At 39.3% G+C, this 14,741-nt stretch overlaps 2 protein-coding genes and 1 long non-coding RNA gene across 3 annotated transcripts; 2 read left to right on the top strand and 1 right to left on the bottom strand.

The window, feature by feature from the left end:
* Positions 1 to 216: 216 nt before the first annotated feature.
* LOC149102807 (uncharacterized) lies at positions 217 to 4,869 on the bottom strand. The gene is made up of 2 exons (XM_089272855.1): positions 2,193 to 4,869; positions 217 to 2,015 (listed from the first exon to the last, which is right to left on the bottom strand). The coding sequence occupies exons 1-2, from the start codon at positions 4,681 to 4,683 to the stop codon at positions 1,360 to 1,362; spliced, it is 3,147 nt and encodes a 1,048-aa protein (XP_089128981.1). The 5' UTR covers positions 4,684 to 4,869; the 3' UTR covers positions 217 to 1,359.
* A 1,795-nt stretch (positions 4,870 to 6,664) lies between these two features.
* LOC149102806 (uncharacterized) lies at positions 6,665 to 9,960 on the top strand. The gene is made up of 2 exons (XR_016201955.1): positions 6,665 to 7,031; positions 7,527 to 9,960. It is a non-coding gene; the product is annotated as an uncharacterized LOC149102806 (long non-coding RNA).
* Positions 9,961 to 10,096: 136 nt separating this feature from the next.
* LOC149102805 (uncharacterized) lies at positions 10,097 to 13,108 on the top strand. The gene is made up of 2 exons (XM_089273341.1): positions 10,097 to 10,692; positions 11,264 to 13,108. Exons 1-2 carry the CDS (start codon positions 10,207 to 10,209, stop codon positions 12,758 to 12,760), a joined length of 1,983 nt encoding a protein of 660 aa, XP_089129467.1. The 5' UTR covers positions 10,097 to 10,206; the 3' UTR covers positions 12,761 to 13,108.
* The last annotated feature ends 1,633 nt before the right edge of the window (positions 13,109 to 14,741 follow it).

Below are 14,741 nucleotides of genomic sequence, written 5' to 3'. Positions count from 1 at the left end.
TCATTGGAGGTTAATTTGATATTTTCTGAAACAACACATTTTCTCCTTGTGATAATTCTTTTGCAAAAGAGGCTGCTGACCAGTAAGCAGATAGAAGCATTATAATGTAGTGGAAAAAAATTGCAGGCCTTGTATTTATTCAAAAGAACTCAAAAAAAACTCACCAGTTAATAGTAATATCCTGATGTCTCAGTTGTATTACATGTGGTTTAGACATTTTTTTCTTAGACAAGAAGCCTTAATTTAATGAAAAATCAAATTCCTATTTGTAAGGGACACAAAACAATATATCATTATTCTCAATACAATTGAAAAGGGTGGCAGACAATTAACAATCCATTCAATTTGACATTAAATTATATTTTTTATACAAACAACATTTTGAAAAATAAAAGTTGTGTTCAGTATACAGTACTTATTTATCTGAATTTACAAGATACTTGTCAATGCTCTTTTCATCTATATACAAAAGATACTAATAGAACAATGCTCTATAAAAAAATCCATATGGAAAATTAAATTTCACAACTCGTAAGATGTGGGTGTACAGCAATAATAATGTAATAGACCTCTCTCAATTCAAAATTCTTAAATTTTTGTGCCATGATTTAATTTAAATCTACCATTCTTGTCTTATAAGGTAAGTACCATGACTGTGCTACTTAAATATAGAGGAAATTAAGAACAACAAAATTTACAATCACCATTTACCCTTTTCATCAAACAATGTTCCTCACCAAGCCCTGTCCCCACCAACAGAACATCAACATGCTGCCACTGAACAATTATCAAATTGAAAATAGATGCTAAAATATGAATGGCAGCCCAGGAACAAAGCAAACATATGTGTTAACAGTAATCCTCATACATTTTAACCATTAAAGCCCAAATATCCACATATAAATTCTCCTTACTGATGTACATACATTTTTTATGGTATTAGCCGTAATGGGTAATCATTTTATAAATTCTCATCAGCATCTCTTTGGATTAAGTATCATACTGTGAGAAGAACTTGTATGTTGGTCACTCTTGGCACTCAAAGAGTTTTAAGAACAAAGTTCTTAGTCTATAGTACTTATCTTTCCTTTAGTTAGAAAAATCGTTACATTACTCTTCTGCTGATAATGCACAAGTATTGCAGTTAAAGATTTCAAAACTAAACAAACATAGCGAGTTGGTAGTACTAGTACACATGCTTTTTTACCTAATTTACAGTAGACCCAAAAAGAAATACTGTAAACTCATGGGGAATTCTAAGTTTTTTTTCTTATATACAGTCATCATGGAATAGCTTAATATTCCATTATGGTTTGAGTTCATGAAAAGGAACATTTGGGATCATATTTTTCCATTTACCTAACTACAATATACTAAAAAGCTTAACGAAAATCCCACTGGCTCATGAAACATAGCTGGAGAAACCTGGATTCCAGAGCCCTTCCTTGTAGATTCTTGCAGCCCATCATACATGTACCAGTTATTCTCAAAAAAAAAAATACAGATATAGTGCCCTCCATTCCAAAGTGTTACTCCATACAGTTTAAAACTTTTCCCAAATACTGAAACTGAAAGTGGTGTATTTGACAGTTTAAGATAACCTCCTCTGCTCAGTAGGTCAACAGAAAACACAAGAAATGATTTTAAATTCAACATCGAACGAGAGCTGCTCACCCTCACACCCGCACAATGCCATGACATGTTTGCATTGCCATTTTCATCTATTGTGACATCCTCGCTGAAGGGGGTTCCTTCTGAAGGCTGGCTTCCAAATTTCCTTCCACAGTTAGAATCTGGTGGTTGCAGCCAGTCATAAAGGGCATCCAGAAATGCATTGTTATTGATGTGCTGGGAGGGCTGTGGCAGTATTACTGACAAAGATTGGACTGTGTGTACTTGCAATGGGCAAGTATTTACGCAGCAAGTTGATGTGATGATGCTTGTCAGGTAGGGACGGAGGAGCATCAAGAAGAAATCCCCTTCATTACCATACAAATCCAGGGTACCAGCCACAACTGGAAATGCGAAAAGGAAAAATTGCCATATTGATCATTTATATCATATTGATCATCCTTTTTTTTTGCTTATTATCATGACTATAAACATTTTAACATAATAAGACTTCTGAACAAACACCCATGTTTGTTGTTGAATAAATTATCCTTATAAAAAAAATAGTGAGGCATACATACCTTGCTGTTGTTGTGGTAGAGACTGCAGTATTAACAATTTTGCATCTGCATACTGGCCATCATCTATGAGCTTCAGTGCTGTACCTATTGTATGACCTGATTCTGGAAGGTCCTCGAGCTTTACTTTGTTTGATTTAACTAGGGCTTGGAAAATAATTAGCCAATTATCCAAAGGACAAGTATTGGTAAGTGTCACTCCAGTACTTGTCAGTCCACCCCAGGGAAAAATAGTTAGCTCGTGATCTTGTTGACTAGCAGATTTAGGGTTACTAGCTGGACCAGTAACCGAAAGAAGGAGAGCTTCTGCAGCATTGATTTCTGCTTGGGTACATAAGCTGTCAGCAGGAAAGGGTTGTTCAGACTCTGTGACAGATACTGGCAAATCAGATGCTGTGGTTTCACACAGGCCAGATAGGGATGCAGGTGACACAGGTGTTACAAAGACTCTGCTCTTAGTCGCTGATACAGATGCAGGGGGTGCATTAGGTTCTACAGAGCCAACAAGTGATGCTGAAGAAGTACATGTGGTAGGGGTTTCACCCTCAAAGCATCTGTCAGGTGATGCAGGGGATGCATCAGGTTCCAGGGAGCCAACAGGTGATGCTGAAGAAGTACATGTGGTAGGGTCTCCAAATTCCAAGCAACTGTCAGGTGATGCAGGAAATGATTCAAAAGAATCCAAACAGTCAGCAGCCTCAGCTAAAACAAATGGCACTAGATCCCTGGGGACACGCATTTCAAAGATTTCTGGGGCAATAACATGTGTCCATAAGGCCGTGAGATTACCCAAAATCTCCTGAATGAGGGGTTCATCCCTTGGTATCCTTTCTACGGAATCAGGACCACTTGCAGCATGTAGAATAAAATCACAATACTTTCTGTCAGTGACGAGAAGGATTTGTTGACACTGATAGTAATAGGCATGTGAACGCTTCAGGATACACTTTCCATCCTCTACCTTAAAACACTGCCTGCTGAGAACACTTTTCACAACTGGGGAGGTGGGAGTTGTCACTGTCTCAACACTGTACTGTTTCAAGAGTTTTAGAGATTTAATCTCAATAACAGTGTCACTGCCAACCAGACCATCAGGAGAACAGCCAAGGAATGGAAACTTGGGGTTGACCCAAAACCCTGATGGGTAGACTTTCACATTTCGGACCCTCTCGTACTTAAGTATGGCCTTTGGTTCACATTCAAGGCCATAACGCATCCAGTATGTCTGGATATGTTCTGACTCAAGTCTCCAAATATCAGAAAAAATAAATTTGCTTGCTTCTATGGCTGCATTTGGCTGACACTCAATGACAAGTTTTCCAACTTTGAAAGCAGAAAGACACTTAGATGCTGTCAATCTGCACCATCTTTCAGAGAACCATTTTTCAGATTTACTTTGTTCTTGTGTTCCTGGGATTTCCATCAAGGCTTTAGGCTTCAGATTTTTATGTAAGGCACTCACTTGCTCCAACAACACTCCTTTTCTCTCACAATCAAGGTTGTAGTCACCGTAGGTGTACTGGAGCTGAGTTTCCCACATTGAAACTCCTTTACCCTCAGCTTGTGAAAGCCATTGCAAGTTACCCAGAAACTTGTTTATGTGGTGCACATTGACATTTCGATATTTAGCTGGCCTCGGATCGAAATCAATCACAGGCAAAATGGCTTGCTTTTTCTTTCCAGGGTATTTGGCATCGCTTAACCTCTTAGGATTTTTGTTCCTCTTCTTGCCTTTATTCCAAGAACATTCTTGGCTTGTGCATGGTTTTGTTAAAACCGTTCCGTGTTTCTGAACGTAGTCAAGTACATAAAATAAAATCGCTACAACATGACTACAACGTCCCAAAGACGAAGCCCGGCAAGGTTCACATGAGGCGTGAAGAACAGCGCCACTGTTCACAGATATAATCACAACAACATTGTGCGGTAGCTCTGTTCTCATCGAAGGCCAAACATGCGCTCTCACAAAATAGTGATCGGCGTTCTGCGTGTCCATCACATCGTGTACAAAGCCTGAATCTACGTACTTCCTTCCATTTTTCATTGGCTTATCGGTCATATGTCCCAGTCCGTCGTCGATGTCTGCTAGATCATTTGCAAGCGATTCTAACGCGTAGTAATACACGTGGCCGTAGTTAAAGAGAGAAGGAATGCAATGAGATGGAAAGTCCCGCCAGCCGGTCGACGGAATAAATGGCAGCGAAATGGAGCTTCCAGTCGCTTGTATCTGCGGACTTTCTTTAAGAACCTTGGCAGCGAACCATTTACCATTGTCAATGCTTGCATCGAGCGTGTGGTGATTCCCACACTTTATGCAGTCGCTCACACGTTTCACAAGGTCATCGCGTTTACCGCTCAGTTTTAAGCCCCTGCACTTTAACCACCGTTTTAGCTGGTCAACAGTGTATTCCTGTGGATCTCTGTCAAATTTAGAACCAGGAACGTCGTCGTCCTCGGTTAAAACCGTTAAAGATTGAAGCAAACTGCTTGCCATTCACAAATTTTCCCTTAGGATTACTCAGGATTTGGGTCTTTGATTGTCTGAGTCTCGAGGGGGGTCTGAAATTTCATGACGTCATTAGTGCAGAGCGCTATTCTACCACAAAGCAAGAAGATAGTGAAGCGCATCTGTCTGTGTGTGTGTGCCCGTGTCGAACGGATCAACAGGCAACGCTTCTATCTGTATACCCTGTTCACCTAATATGGAAATTACTTGTGGGGTTTGACTGGGGGAGTGGGGGTCAGGGGAGCAAACAATGATTAACTTTGCTTCATACCCAGGGAGGCGGCGTGTGTCACGAGATGCTGGTTATTCAAGGATGAATTTACCTTTTCAGGCTTTATTAGCGACTATCCAAGTCTCATGTCTAAAAATATATATTTTTCCTGCAGTTCACTTTGATATATTACGTACTCAGTAAGTCATGATGTTTGCCCTTCAATTCAAGTGCCTATATGACGTACTGAGTACGTCAAAATTTTAAGAGATTTAGTCAAACTCCCGGCACACCGGAGACCACTTTTATCATAACCTGAGATTTGTAGGAGGTTTGTCGAGAGACTGCTAATTTCCCATTGCCGTGACGTCATATGGATATCAAATTACGTCAACCTTAGCGAAATTAAGCGCGTTGAAGAGACATTTTTACGACCTTTGATGGCCTTTAAATAAGTGTGACCATGTCTATATTAAGTGAAATTAACATATCAAATGTGGTTTATTAGAGTTGTCTGTACTCTTTTCTACAACGAGTACGCGTCATCACAGAGGTCAAAATGTTGTGGACTTACTCGGCTGTGCCTCGTGAGTCCGCAATATCAACGTCAAAGAAAATGTCTTTTTTTTTCAGAGCGCGAGCTGAAAAAGTCATTGCGTGGCACACTGACGCGAGCAGCGTTGTCTGGACTCGACTCTAATCGACCACGGCAAATCAGCCAATCAGATTGCGAGATTAGAAGCAATTGTGGTAAAAAAGCTTAGGCCATTTGAAGTTTTATTTCACTTTATTTTCCAACTACTCAAGTTAAGTACTTAACTGTGAAATCTCTCATGTCTTGAAATCTTCATCCTGCAGGTCAAATGTATGTTTCGTTTTTATATTCACACAAGAGGACTTTTCGGTTTTTTGAACATGTTTTGATGCTCAAACATCATTCTAAAAACTAAGAATTGTCCACACAATTTTGATGTTTCTTGTTTCGAAGTTACTGAGCACTACAAGAACTTTTTTGAAATCAAAATAAAAGAGAGCCCTAAAAGAGACCCGAATTAGACAAACAAGTTAAGCATGCTTGTCTAACGTTACACTTCTAAATATCTCCGTTACTATTTGTTTCCCATTGTTCTTACTGTGTTGTAACTGCGGATGGTTTATATCGCCGGTTTTCATGTGACGTCATCATTTCCAAGGTAAGAAATTATCAATCCTTGTGAAGTTTTAGTTTCATCAGATGTAAGACCCTCTAATAACGTGACGTTTTGCAGCGTTTAAGCCCGATAGGGTTCATCATTAGAGCACATCTGAATTTCCAAGTTTATGCGTTGCGTGACATTAAAATGGCGCCAGTAAGGCTCTCGAGTAGGTCAAAAGATGAGTTGCTGCTCAAGGTTTTGCTATATGGGGCGCCGAACCAGTCAATATTCCCTACATATTTCCATGGTCTGTTGGACTTTTTATACGGTCAACTCGCCTTTTTATATGGTCAACTCGACTTTTTTTATGGTCAACTCGACTTTTTATATGGTCAACTAAACACTTTTTATATGGTCAACTAAACACTTTTATATGGTCAACTAAACACTTTTTTTATGGTCAACTTGACTTTTTATATGGTCAACTAAACACTTTTTATATGGTCAACTTTCGAATTTTTAATGACGTCCACAATGCATTGCGCCCAAAATCAAACAAAGATGGCTGCCAGCAAGGAAGACGTGCAGCAAATCACATGCCATTAGGGACAGCGCGTCTCCCAACCCCAAAATGCATCGGGAACGAAAGAATATCGAGGTCGAAATGTATTATGGACCAAAATATAACAAGACTGCGGGAACCTGGTCTCTAACATTAGTAGGCCTGGTTAATTTTATCATTTTTAGCGGGTAAGGTAAATCCTGAATAAAATTTTTCACTTGAATTGCTCCAAGCATTGTTCAATATTTATGTATAGAATGATCCTTGCAAAGTTGAGCCGTCGACAGGGCAAACCCAGTGCTTACAATACTGAGATGAGGTGGTTTTCGAAAGCTTTTCGCCAGCCCAAAACTCGGCGAGAAATCGATCGACAAATTCAAAGCCATGATCTGGGACAATCCTACTGACGATATGCTACCAAGTTATGGTAAGTTTTTTTTTTAAAAGAAAAATTAAGAAATGACTTCATGTGGAGTGATGTCGTGATGTGTAGGCTTATTTTTCCAGGTATATCCTGAACTAGTACTGAAACCGGCTAAAATATGCAATAAAGTTTATGTAATTTTGAAGATAAACAAAACGAAAATGCGTGCACGGGCCCGAAAAAGTAAAATAATGTAAAATAGAAAATGGGATATGCTTATTTTGTAGCTGAAAAAATGCGATTAGGGTTTTAGACATGGTGTCGAAGGGTGGAAAGGGGGTTGGGGGGGGGGGGGGTTGGGGGATGCCATCTCCAATACAGTATCACAGTTTTGTTGAATTAGAAACCAGTGACGCTTAGAACTTTATAATCTTATATACATCTTTGTCCGCTAGCAGCCTACTCCAACTCCACTTTTTGAGGTCTATTACCCCACTCCCTTAGAAAATATTTAATAAAGCCTGATGAAAAGTATATCATGTTGTTACTAATTAACAGGATTGACTGCAGATGAGCTTGCCTGTCTTGCTGCATCGGGAATGCAAGGCTGGGTCTATACTGATCACGTCACATGGGTTTTAAAACAGCTTAATGACATGCAAAACGATACCATGCTACCATGCCCAATGTCGTTGTTAATATCTACAATGAGATGATGAGGAAAGCTAAGTTACTTAACCCTGGACCATTAAAAAGGCTGGTTTTCACTCTGAATGTGGGACAAAGGAATGGCAAAACTTTCATTGGCAACCCTCAAAATGGTGGTAATCATTGGGTACTGGTAGATGTTGAGTTGCGACCTTTCATGAAGATCATATACTGTAAGATGCTGGCTTGGCAACCTCCCCCAGACATCATTGATGTCGTCAATGATTTTGCACGGTACATTCCACAAGTTGGAACACACAAAAAGAGTCATTTGGTGCTTGCCCACTCTCCCAGTGCGACTAATTGGCAGGGTCATGAATGTGACTGGCGATGCCGTAACTATTCCCTGCAGAGTTGCACTGATATATGTGGTGTTATTACTCTGGTGAACGCAGCTGTGGTAGCCTTACACAGCCCTCTTTTCTGATGGTTAACGGGTCCAGTGATCAAAGAATCGATCTTCTTGCAACACCTGACCCAATACTGGTTATATTTTGTGTCGCCCATGAGCAGAGACGAAGCCGTATTCTTGTCAGTATGAAACAAATTTTTAGTTTGTTTATTGTGGAAGTGCCACAACTTCCACTGATGACCACTCCATCTTTCCCTCACCCCCATTAGTGGTCATTATATGGTTTTACACATTGTGCTGGCATTATTTTGAGCATAATAGCGAGGCAAAAGAATCTAGCATTACGTGGGAATAACAGTGACAAAAACTGGCCGATGTCTTTTGAGCATAATATATAGTGAGATTTTTTGATCATCAAGCATTTGCATAATGACAACAAATTTGAGCATTATGTGTAAAACCCTATTTCATGACCCATTTCCAGTACTATTCTGATATTTACAACACATGTTTGCAAACACAAAATCCTTTAACAACAGAAAGACAACAATGTTGGAAAGGAATACTCCTTCTAACATGAACCAAATGCACTGCCCCATGAAAAATGCAGGACATGTGGTTAGTGTAGTACAAAGATAGAAGAGTGCTTTTAGAAACCTTTTGACCTAAGTTTTCATCTCTAAAATGGCCCTTGTGATATGATCAGTAGCAGGCTGTACATGTTTTCATGACGATTTGAACAGCTAGAGATAACTGTGCAACCTGACACTAGCCTTCTAGCAGGCTACTGCCATATTGGCTTATGATATTGGCTTATGTTATCCACAGGTCTTTAGCTTCCTCATTGTGAAGAACATCATCATAATTTACTTCGATCAAAATGAAAGAGATCACCAGGGATAATGAAAACCTGGATCTACAGGTCCCTTGGCAAAATTGTTTGTTTGATGCTGTGCTAAATAGAGAAGATGATGTCATTATTTAGAGCATTTAGTGCAGGAAACATTTTCACACTAGAAAATATATGAAATCATCACAGGTCAGACTAGTGAAATTTTAAATGCTGATTCTAACTGTCTCTGGACGACCCATATGGAACATGCCAGGTCTCTTTCAATTGAAATCATTTTGTTATTAGCAAAAAAAGGACAGAGCAGTCATTCAAGACTATTCCAGCAGCTTGTATTAATAATAATATTAGACCATGTTTTTGATGTTCTGTAAAATAGAACAGGGATCAGGGATAAGCATGTGAAATCATTATTGGCATGAGGTGAAACTAGTCTTGCGTTTCACACATTTAATTTCAGTGAGCTATCACAATACTGGGCATCATGCTTTGCATAAATATTTGATCAATCAGCTCATTTCCATAGGATTTTTATCAACTTGATCCCCACCACAGATATATGTATGTACATGTACATGTAAGTACTGACTGAACGGCACAGTGCGAACTATATTGATTTTGCAACAAGTTTACTATTAATTTAATATTTTTTTGCCATACATGGCTCGAGTAACATTCTAAGGAAAATTGGACTCTGAGTACATGTCTGACATCTACTGTCATTTCAATATTGTCATATAGTTATTTCATATTGTTCTAGAGTTTTTACTGCTTTTAAGCAACAAATCTGAAACAAACATTACATGCAGAAACAAAAAAAACAGATAAATATTATTATATATTATATTATATTATATATTTTCAGGCTTTCAATGTTGGTATGTGTGTGGAATTATAATGGGTTTATGGTATGAAATTCTGTATTACTGCATTAAATACACGACAAGCCGTTATGATTATTGTTAATCAAATTAAAGAAACTACATATAATTTCTACATACACAACACAAGCTAAGGTTCGTTTACTAGTAACAAATAGGTCAATGAATTGCAAGATAATAAATACCGTGGTGCACAACCGATCTGATGAGCAAAAATTTCTGTGACTGAGAAGTTCGAGGGATAATTTGTGTTTCCTTTCAGAAATATTTCGAGAAAACGTGGGCTGGTGGGCGCTAACTGCGTTTTAAAGCTGAAATCAACCAGACGTTTCAAGTGTTAGAGACCAGGCTCCCACTATCTGATTATATTTTGGCCCACAATACATTTCGATCTCGATATTCTTTCGTTCCCGATGCATTTTGGGGTTGGGAGACGCGCTGTCCCTAATGGCATGTCAGCAAATCTCCTCGGCGTGTGCCATTGCCAAACAGGCCCTCGAGGCCATTGGGAACTTGCAGAACAAGGACATTCGAAATGTGGCAGCGTTGACCGCGACGAACAGCTCTTCAACGAACTCTATTTCGTCTTCAAGCTCGGGGTCGATTGCAGCAGAGCTTGCGCGACGATTCCCAAGTTACAACGCACGTGGAGCAACGAGTAGAAAACGACCTTCAACGAGTAGTTCTACGAATTCTATGTCTCGTGGAAAGAAGAATGGGCGCCCCAATAAGACCATCATCCACAAAGACCTGGTGATAATTCCAAACCCTGATACCAACCAAGTACCAAGTCATGTCAGCAAAGTGAAGCTGGAGGAGAGGGGTCTTATTATCCACCAGTTGCCTTTTAACAAAGATTGGACTCACCTGGACTTGAAAAGAAACATCGAAAGCCAACTTCCAAGGGATGATATTATGTTTGAATACCTTAAGGTAAGTTATTATTTTTTGTTTGTTTTTCTTTTCATCAAGAGAAACAAAGAAATATTAAAGACATTTTTAGAAAGCACAACTTTTCTTAAGGCAAAATGCAAAGCAATTTGTGGAGACAAAAGCTTAGTATGAAGCAGAAATGACTGACTAATACATGGAGCCTTTGGGACTACATATACCTTTTGCCACTTTTATCTAAAGCTTGTTTTAGGTGTGTGTGTGCAGTGTGTGTTTGCTTTTGCCCACCCCTTTAAAAACCCACACATCTTTTTTGAACACAAGTCAAGGGCTTTTTAGTGATTCCAAGACAAAAATGTATCCCAGTTCCACACAAAACAGCAATAGGTATAAAGACAACAGCTGACATAAGGTTTATTTTTGTGTAAGTAAAATGGAGAATATCTTTTTCCGTTTTCAAACCACCATACCTGTAAACTGTGATGGTAAATTCACATGCATAAGCATGTAAACAGTTGCTTGGTTACAAAGCAGTTGTTTCCTGTCATTCACATGACTTGTGTATTTGATGAGAATTGCTTCCTTTTTTTGATTGTAAATGTATACCTTATAGGCTTGCTATGGAACCCTAGTAACTCCAAAACTAGCAAAGGGAGTGAGAATGGATGGTGAAAGGATAATAAAACTGTCAGGACAAGGGAGTGTGTACATCAGATGTTTGGAGCCCCTTGAAGAGGAGGATAGAGATGAAGAGGATGAACAGCTTATGACACCAGCCTATGCCCAACACACTGACGACATCACAGGAAACCCTGCTGAAACAAGTTCTTCAAGTTTACAGAAGCAAGAAAGTGAATCTGTATCCACAGATCTGGGAGTGCCACTCCTACTTGAAGATCCAATGCCATTCTTCCCAGAAATGTGGGACAGTCAGTCTATTGACAATAATTATGAAGCTGTCATTAATGTTAATCATGTATTTTCACCAACTGCACCATCAAATGGAGGTGAAACTGCACCATCAAATGGTGGTGAAATTGCATCATCAAGTGATGGTGAAATTGTACCATCAAATGATAGTGACACTGCACAATCAAATGATGGTGAAGTGCCAACTAAAGTTATAAGAGTGCACAGGTTGCATGTTAAGGCTGATATGCTTGAGATCTTCTCAGATCCATCCATAATTAAGTTCAGTTTAAGTGCCATCATTATAAATCAGCTTGGTCATGAAGAAGCTGGACAAGGTATTGGGGTCTTGAGGGAAGTATTTTCATTGTTTTGGAAAGATTTCTATGAGTCACACATGTTGGGGGAGACTGAAAGGGTTCCCTATATCAGGCATGATTTTGACAGGAATAAGTGGGAAGCAGTAGCAAGGATACTTGTAAAGGGTTACACAGAGAGTCAGTATTTTCCCCACAAGATAAGCAAGACCTTCCTTGCTGTTTGTCTTTTTAGGGAGGAGAGTATTACCTGGGAAATGTTGCAAGATTCTTTCAAGCGTTATGTTTCTCATTCTGAAACCAAACTTATTGAGGGCTGCTTGGCTAATACTATTGCTTGTGACAGCGATGAGATGTTTGACTTTTTCTCAGCATTTGATTGTAAACGGAAGGTCACACCCAGCAATGTAGCAGAAATCATGAGAGAGGTTGCCCACAAGGAGATAGTGCAAAAACCCCAATATGTGAGTGATTGTTGGCAGGCAATTCTTGCCCACTTTAAGATCTATTTTCCAGATGTAAGTTTGTTATATCAATTTTATTCCTCTATTATACCAACTAATCTCAAAGTAATTGCCCTGCTCAAAGCAAGTCCAGCTACAGCTGCTGAGACTGAGGCCATGGCCCACCTCAAACGATTTATTAGAGGGCTTGATGAAGCAAAGCTTACAACCTTTTTGAGATTTACTACTGCAGCTGATGTTATTGTCACTGATGCTTTGACAATATCGTTCACGAATAGTGAGGGTCTTCAAAGAAGACCAATTGCTCGCACTTGCGGTTGCACTTTGGAGGTGCCAAGCACATATGCAAGCTTTTGTGAGCTCAGAGAAGAATTCATGGCCATTTTGAATTCAGATAGTTGGGAAATGAACATCTTGTGAAGAATTATCACATACCATAAAGTTATTGTCTGAATCTTGATCACCTCCAATTAAGTTTCTCAGGCCGTTAGTTTACTGTTGAGTTAACTGTTGAGTTAAAGCAGTATTGCATCTACTTGCTTAAAACACAAATGATTTCAAACACAGGAGATATCATTTAAATACATTTTTTCCGAATGCCAGCAGTCTTCTAGTGTAATCAAGGCTGGCTTGTTCGAGGTAAATATGTTACATTTCTTTTCAACGTTGGGGATTCAAACAATTTGTGTAATCTTAAATTTATTTTAAATATCAAAGTTATAGAAGAGAATATTACATCCAATAATAAAAGCTGTTGTGTTTTGTGCAGATTATAGTCTCAAGTGTTGATGTCTTTCTTAATGCATGTTCTTTCTTAATACAAGTTCGTTACCACATTCAGCTTAGGCCATATCCTTTAAATGAAAGAACACAGAATCCTTAAACATTCTAAGTATGTATTTTCACCACTTCTGTCATTTTCTTGCAAAGGATTGCACTGATTTTCCAACAATGCCATCTGCTGATCAGAAAGTGGGACAGTTGTATCTGGAACCACTACCTGATAGTCTTCTTCTTCCATGGGAAATGGACCTGAGGGATCAAATCCGTAATCATGCATGCTACTAGGATTAAACACACTTGCAACTGCAGCATATCCGGAAAGTTCATTTTCCAGCATCCCAGCTGTATATAATTGAAGAGGAGAACGATTCCCCTCGGAAGATAAAGGATGGTTTTCCCACTGCCTTTTAAATTCCTCTAAACACTTATTGATCCTGGGAATGAATGTGTAATGCAATGCAAATAAATGCAACTCATTGAGAGGATCAAGGAGACCATTATCCTCTAAGTGAGCAAATGTTCTTGCAAAGAAGCAAAGTACTCCTGAGTAAATATCTCTGTGGGCCCTCTCCACACGACAGTTGTGCACAGAACTACCAGTTATAATGCTGCCTCTATCACAACCTCTTTGCTCTAACATAAATTCTGCTACTTTGAAATTTTCCATACCATAGTCGCTTCTCACTCTTGAGGGTAATCCATAACTGTTGACGCCTCCAACAAATTGTTCCAAGACTGTATCTGCTTTATTGTTATTGCAGCAGTGTGCATAAATTATAATTCGGGAATATCCATCGACACAAACATGAGTTATAAGTCTCCACCTTATTAGTTTGTGATTACCGTCGATGTGCCAGAGGGCGTTTGGAGTTGGAACATTGTACTTTCTTCTGTAGATTGCTGAACGCCAACGTAAAACCGTACCAACAGGATCAAGGGTGCGAAGACAATTTCTCACTCGCCATCGTTGAATATTTAGTCCTCTACTTCTCAGAGCACCAAGCAGTCGGGCCTGTCCGATATTAGGAGTTAGTTCTTGGATTTCTTGAACAATTCTCTCCAAATCAGAATCTGAAATCTGAGTCCAGCTTGACTCTTCATGGTCGGTCATGCCATACATCAATCTCCTCCTTCGAAGGGTGCTGTCACTTACACCAAGTAAGTCGGCTATCGTTTTCCATGGAAAATGCATTTCTCTTAAAAAACGTATTTGATCTTCCTCAATGACATAACGAGGGCGTCCGGGACCACCCTTTCTGGAATCAGTTCGGCTGCGGTATGCCCTTTCGCCAACGAAGTCTGACATGTCATTTCTGCATTGCTGTAGCTGAACACTCAAGTTTCTGACTTTAATCAGAATCAGGTTCAGGACGGACGAAACATCAGTTAAATCGTCATTATTTTCAATATCTGAGATGAGTAGCTGAATGGTCTCTGCAGCAGTAATCAATCGATCAGCAGCCTGGTCAATATCCTCAAAGCCCAAGTTATTGTATCTCTCTGCTTCCCCGAATGTGGATATTGTCGACAGCAGTAACTTAAAATTGTCAAAGAATAAAAACAACCCATGTTCGTTGCGTTCTCTTGCAGGGTTTCGAGCCATAATTATTGCTGCTTC

The sequence above is a fragment of the Orbicella faveolata genome, unplaced genomic scaffold, assembly GCF_042242905.1.
Source record: "Orbicella faveolata isolate gen_17 unplaced genomic scaffold, um_ofav_v1 contig_35, whole genome shotgun sequence".
In the NCBI taxonomy this organism is placed as follows: Eukaryota; Metazoa; Cnidaria; class Anthozoa; order Scleractinia; family Merulinidae; genus Orbicella; species Orbicella faveolata.
The sequence above is the reverse complement of the archived record's forward strand: the minus strand, read 5'-3'. Positions and strand labels throughout refer to the sequence as shown.